The 7056-nt window shown below is 40.6% G+C and overlaps 1 protein-coding gene across 1 annotated transcript in view; it reads left to right on the forward strand.

Annotated features, from left to right (window-relative positions):
- The window catches only part of LOC137297981 (early growth response protein 1-like), a 77227-nt gene extending 70842 nt beyond the window's left edge, over positions 1-6385 (forward strand). The window contains exons 4-5 of the mRNA XM_067829996.1: positions 2082-2180; positions 3337-6385. Coding sequence (XP_067686097.1) covers positions 3430-5799 — 2370 coding nt within the window. The 5' untranslated portion in view covers positions 2082-2180; positions 3337-3429 and the 3' untranslated portion in view covers positions 5800-6385. The remainder of the gene's footprint in view (positions 1-2081; positions 2181-3336) is intronic.
- The last annotated feature ends 671 nt before the right edge of the window (positions 6386-7056 follow it).

Here is a 7056-nt window from a genome sequence, read left to right on the forward strand (position 1 = left end):
CATCTTGTTGTCTCGTTGTTGAGGTATATGACTCCATGCACATTTTGGAATTTTTAAGAGCCATATTCCACAATCTGTCCTTTTAAATGAATTGATACTTGTATGGGGGGGGGGCAGTTGTGCGGGGGGGCACAATGGATGGGGGCCAGATAGCCAGGGGACAGTTGTCTGGGAGGCAGATGTCCCGTGGCAGTTAGTCTGATACCACTTACCGTAACACCGATTCCTTAGTCTGTAACTAGGTGTTTGCAAGTATTCATGTAACCGTCAGCTAGTCATATACCAACGGATTCATGAGTTCTTTTTAAGTGCACAGGATTGTGTACTGTACACAAGGGGTTGTGACAACAGAGAAAGAGTCTGCGCATAAAGTTGACTCTCAAAAGTTTTTAAACCAGATCACATGTGGGCTCAATCCTGACACTTCAAACTTGCTGCATCACTAGCCCACCACGTGTCTAATGTCTGATGAGCAGTAAGTGTGACATGGCACATCCTATTCACAGCATTGGAATTCATGTGTTCAAACAGTAATTGTCAAGTCTAAATGTAATGCTCAATTTGAAAAATTGAATTTAATCAGATATGTGAACATGCTTTCTAAAGATGTTACCAGACCATCAGGCTGGCTCTTTGTGAACTGTCCAACAGAAATCCAGCCTGTCTGAGACGGTTATACAGCCTTATTTCATGCCATGAATACTGGTGCATTATTGAAAAGATACATTTGACAATTTTTCAAAAATACATTTGGGTATATTATTATTTATAAAATATCTATTTTGCATATTTCACTTAGTAGACGTAACTTGATTTAAACCTTACAATATTTAATTTCTGTTTCTTGCTCTTTAGCATATTTACAAGAATACCTTGAAAAATAAAGTTGATCATTCAAGACTTGTAGGTGAAGTAACAGACCAAAGACAGATTTGCCAAACAAGACGGAATACAATTCCCACGCCAGCTAGCCCAAGACACATATAAAGCTGCTTCACGTTATACACTTGAACAGGATGGCCTCAGTACCGTGTACATAAGTGGTTATATTTTACCTAGTGTCTCGCAGATCTTATTTGTATAAGGCAGAGGGGTGAGGGTGCAAGGGAATGGGGATTAGGTTGTAGGGGAGATGTCAAAGTTTTTATCATGTCATTGTCAACATGAACGACATTTTGTTTGTTTGTTTGTTTGTTTGTTTGTTTGTTCCACGTGGAAGAAACATATACACTGTCTTCTGAGAATACACACACATAGTGTCTGCCCAGCTTTCCGATGTATGTTTTTAGCAGCAAAGCTTTTTCAGATCCTACAGAAATATTAGTCTACAATACTGTAGTGGCAGAATGTGAAGGGTCGAAGAATTGAAAAAGTCTTCTTACTGGATCAATATCTGTAAATATACTAAATCAGTCTCTTTAATAACGGGTGCAATGGGGTAGCCGTTTGGTTAGACGTTTGCTTGCCATGCTGAAGATACAATCTGTGAAGCCCATTTCTGGTGTCCCCTGCTGATAGTGCTATAAGTGGCGTAAAATCCAACTCATTCACTCACTCTAGAGTAACCGAGTCTTGTTTCAAGGCATCATATGCTGTCATGTGATTTGGGTTGTGCTTTATATTACACTCACATTTCAATGGAAATTAAATTAATCATTTTTAAGAAAATATAATGCAAATATATATATATAGTCAGTGAGTTTAGTTTTACAATACACAGCTGTTTTCCAATACATAGCTGTACCCCACCTCTCTCCTTCTCTCTCTTTGTCTTTCTCTCTCTCTCATGCGTTAACTAAATATGGATCAATTTGTGATAAATATTTGCTGAAGTAACTTGAGTCAAATATGCAAAAGGTGAGAAAAAACCTGCCATGTTTCTTATCTCTGGTGAGCATTCATGACATTATTCATGGCTTACGTTGTGGAGCGCAGTGGGGTAGCAAAATGGTGGAAGCATCCACTCTTCACAATGGAGACTCGAGTTTGATTGAACCATTTTTGATGTGTATATTGGTAGAACCCATATTGAGGGACTTAGGTTGTAATTAGTGCTACAGTATTGATTGTTGTTTCAACAGGTGTTTCCAGAGGGAGGGGTGATACAAAGCCTTCACTTTGCACAGACAACACTCTTGTGACGGTCCAGCCTTGGGAGGCCCCTATATTCTAATTACCACGTAAATAGTCTACTTTCTTTCTCTTGTGTGATACACACACAGTATTTAAGACAGTTTGAGAATTCTTCGTTGTCAATTGTCATCTGAATGGATGGGATTCAATGTGAGTCATTTCAACTAGAGACTTGTTCGGTTACTAAGGAAACTAGTGGAAAATCTAATGTGTTATATATGTGATTACACTTTCTCAGTTAAGTACATCGCCAGCACACATAGTCAGGTTTCTAACCTGCTCAGCCAGTGTGACTTCCACATTGAAAATGTGACTTCATGTAAGTTGTTTAAACTTTATCACTTAGGTAGGCTTGCTTTGTTTTCCTTGTTATTGAGTAAAAGTGGTTTAATTCAAATTTCATATTTGTAAAATACAATTTATGAATGTTTACTAAGTGAAAATTGAAGCATTCACCTTAATCATCACCCAAGGATAAGTTGGAAACTTTGTTTAACTTTCATCTGTCAAATTATTCTATTTTGTTAATTATTATATGTCTACATGTTGACCAACTTTGCATTTGAATACTTGCTGTGATTTTCTGATACTGGCTACTTTCTAAATAACAATGACTGTATTGAGATATGCAGCTGAGTATACTTTTCTTGTGTAAAAGCATGTCAAATCGAAGGTCCAGTTGTGTTAATTAGGCGTGCCATGGGTTTGAATCCCTCAAGTGTCCTGATAATGTTGTCAAGTTTCATTGGACGGTGGGGTAGTCTAGTGGTAAAGGTTTGCTCATCAGGCTGATAACCAACTTCAATTCACCTCATGGATACAATGTGTGAAGCCCATTTCTGTTGTTCCCCACCATGATAGTGCCAGATTATTGCCCTGACTTTCTTTGAAAGTATGGATTCGGATCCTGAATGGGACTCCACTCACAAAAGCTCTAGAATCAGTGTGTTACTGATCAAGTGTAATCCCAAATATAACATATGTTATAATTCTCAACATCTTAATTTGAATAGAAAGTACATTTTGAAAGTTGAAACTCATTTTTGAGATTTATGTAAATTTCTGTACTTCTGATAAGATGTTATTATTCCAGTTATGAATTGTAAAGACCCTCATTTTTTGCCAAAGTACTAATTTGGATAAATTAGGGTCAGCAATGCTACTCATTTGGGGTGAAAAATGCATTTTCTATTTTTGTTACAGAGTCAACATGAATTCCAAGGATCCTCATTTGTTCCCCACCCTGTGCCTGCCTTCTCCCCTTCCTCCCTCTCCATCTTGTGAGTTAATTTGACTATGATGGGTCATCCGTCACAAAGCTCCACGGAGCAACATAAGATTCAAGCCAGCCAATCACAGTCCTTGGAAGTGACTGCCGCACCTATCAGTCCTGCCGAATTTCACATCAAGTCTGAGTTTCAACCTCCAAGTATGTTGGATAAAGACATGAACAAAGCGTTAAATTTTGTGCCGTATTCACCCGACAACCCCAGTCATACTGGAACATTCCAGAATCCTAATCTGCAGAAGTGTCACCCTGGATTTGAAAGTAACGAGATACTCAGTATGCCGCCCCGAACAGGAGAGGAAGGGGAGGTGTTTGACGATTCTAGGTACGGATGGTTTCGAGGACCACCGTTGATAAAAACAGAACGACCTCGGCTATGGAGTGGAGAAGCTGATGACAACACATTAGTAGAGACAATATCTGAATCAAGTTCCAGCAACATTGACAGTGGTAGCAGTCGAGAACAGTCTCCCTTCACTGGTACAGAAGATGTTCCCAGACTTCAATACCAAGGGAGCTCGGAGCAAGAGGATTTTGGAATAAGGAGGGTTGGGGAGATTTCTTCTCAAAAATGTGAGGAGGGAGATTTTCATTCAGAGAGTGAACGTCACAGCTACCAGCATGGAAAATTCAAGAAAATGCTCCATCAACGATATGTGACAAGTCTTCAGTCAGACTCTTCATCCTTAGAGCAGAGCTTAAAGGAAGGGCCAGTGTACTTCTACCCTCCAGAACTGGAGGATATGAAAGGCAAGGGCCAGGATTTGGGGCAGGGAGGAGTATGGGTGTCTTGTGAACCAGTGTCAGAGTCGGAACGTGATCTCAAGAGGACCAGCGATGTTCGATCAGACACACCAGACGATGTCTTCATGGAACCTACCTCTTCTGTTACTTCTCACAAACGTTCAAAACCTCCCTCCTTGCAGCAAAATGAACCCCTAGACCTTTCAAAGAGCACAAGTCCCAATTTGTCGCCAGGGCTAGGATCACCCTCTATTGGGTCTCCAGCATTAGGGTCCCCATCCATAGGGTCCCCATCCTTAGGTTCTCCAAATCTGGGTGTAGGGATGGGACAAGGTCCCCAGGAGCCAGAGCTGTCTCCGACAGCAGCCAAACAGTTCTCCCCTGCCACTTTCCGGTCAACACATCGCCTGCCATACTCACCACACGGTCTTATCTCTCCACAATCACCTCTGTGTTCAGTGCCTGAAGGCGGACGCATCTTCAACTTCAGCATGCCAAGTCCATTTGAAGGTCCTCACTCGGACTCTGATCTTCTGTCCCCTAGTCCCATGTCACCAAGATTCTTCACATTCCCTCCTCATGCGTCAATGTTGAGTCCTCTAGCGGAGGTGAATCGCTTAGCTGTCTCTCCTCGAGCTCTGTACCCATCATCGCCTACGCAGTTCTCCAACTACCCATCCAAGCAGTATGGGCCTGTCAAGCAGGAACATACTAAAGGGTTTTATGAGAAACGATCCCTATCAGAGTCTGATGTGACATACTTATGTCCAGTTTGTGGACAGGTGTTTCCATCCTATGATAACCTTGCTAAACACATGGCCAAGCATCTACCAACTGAGACTGTACGTGCAGCTGACAATAATAAAATACATTACTGTAAAGTGTGTAATCGGTCCTTCTCACGTAGTGACATGCTCACTCGCCACATGCGGCTCCATACGGGACTTAAGCCTTATGAGTGTACAGATTGTGGCCAGGTGTTTAGCCGTAGTGACCACCTGAACACTCACAAACGAACACACACAGGTGAGAAACCATACCGCTGTCCGCAGTGTCCCTACGCAGCTTGTCGGCGAGACATGATCACGCGACACATGCGTACCCACAACAAGAGACCATCACGCAAAGGAGGACGCTTTCTGGCTGTGCCTGAATTGGAGACTAACGAAGTACGTAAGAGCTCAGTTTCAAGCACAGATACAACAGACTCGACTCGAACCTGTTCAGTGTCCAGCGTTGATAGTTTGGAGTCAGACACAAGCCATCGTAAATACGCAAGTCCAGAAGGAGCTCAGACTGACAAGGATGTGACACAGACGTTGCAGTGGGCGTGCGGGAGGAAAGAAGCACCAGACTTTGAAGAAATCGACCAGAATACACTGTCTGTGCCTACAGAATCATCTTTCGATCCTTTCATGGGTTACCGGAAAGCCCGGAACTGGTCATCAACGAGTTACGAAAGTATAGACTCGGAAGACTCTAGGAGAGATTCTGTTGCCGATGATCCATTTTTGGAGCCGGAACGCCCAGCCACAACAGGTTCACGTAACGGTGGTCAGGGAAGCCCCCTTATTGACACAGTTAGTCTACAGAAGTGTACTATAAGTTCCGATAGTCCTAGTGTAAATATGTAGCTAGGTGCAATCTATCCCCTCAAATTCAAATGGAATTGTCTGCAACAAATGGTGACATGATCATTTGAATATTTTAGGGGCCAAAGTGTTAGACTAGTTCTGTTACCTAGCATTCCCACATGGGCTCTTTTGGCCTGTTTCGGATTTTGTCCTAAAATCAAAATTTACTTGTTATTGTTTGTGTCCGCTACGCATGTGGAATCTATTTGTGATCATTTGATGTATATGCCATTGGTTAAGGGTATATTTTTCACATTATAGTCTTATTTGGTGCATATTGCATAGTTGGTATGTTGTGTACATGGTAACATGTGCTGATATGGTTTGTTTTGAGTAACATGATGTTTGTGAGTACCTGTGATTTAATTAATTCCTTGATTTAATGTTAAATATTTTCCCAAACATTGATGCTCAGTTTGTTTTCTCCAATCAGAGGCCTAGCCACAATGTCCAGTCTTTGAAAATTCTTGTATTGAAAACACTTCTCCTTACTTGGGGATAAAGATGTGGATATGTAAAATACTGCAGCGGATATTTATACAGTAAGCAGAAAATCATGTTCTTTTGTTTTGTTCTGAATGTTTCGATTTTCGATGTGGGAAAAGGTGTAGAGCTAAAAAGTACTCTGTGAAAATTTAGAATCATAGTTTGATTATGTGACAATGTATAAATGTATGTAACCACTTTCATGGTTTAGTATAGTTTACAATTACAGTAACAAGACTAAGAAACGGAAACAGGCTTTAATGTTTTGTTTTATTGTGACTGCAGCAATCACAAACTCAAAATTCACTTGAATTTAATCCCGATTTCAAACCAGATAGCTATTCTATTCTTATTCTGACTTACAGAGGCTCATGACAAGGCAATATTTTTAATCATTATATTAAACAGACTTTGAATTCATTGATTAATTCAGTCACAGGTAAACACAAATTTCAAAGTAAACATTTGTTTTCTCTTTGTTGAATATGTACTGTGTTGATTGTCAGCAATATCTGTCAGTTATCTCCTCTTTGTGAACAGAATTTGAATCGAATGTATATTTGGAAACAGGTTTCTGAACACAGTTTTTTGCATGTTGGTGTAAGATTTACATGTTTTATGGAATAACTGGTTCAAACAGCTTTCATATCACTCATTATAAGCAAACGATATTTTAGGTATATCTCACAGCAGTTGGTCTAGAACTGCCAGGTATTTTCAAACAATTTCCAAATGGCATCGTGTAATCAATTTCCAATAGTGTTTCTACAC

The sequence above is a fragment of the Haliotis asinina genome, chromosome 10, assembly GCF_037392515.1.
Source record: "Haliotis asinina isolate JCU_RB_2024 chromosome 10, JCU_Hal_asi_v2, whole genome shotgun sequence".
Taxonomy (NCBI): domain Eukaryota; kingdom Metazoa; phylum Mollusca; class Gastropoda; order Lepetellida; family Haliotidae; genus Haliotis; species Haliotis asinina.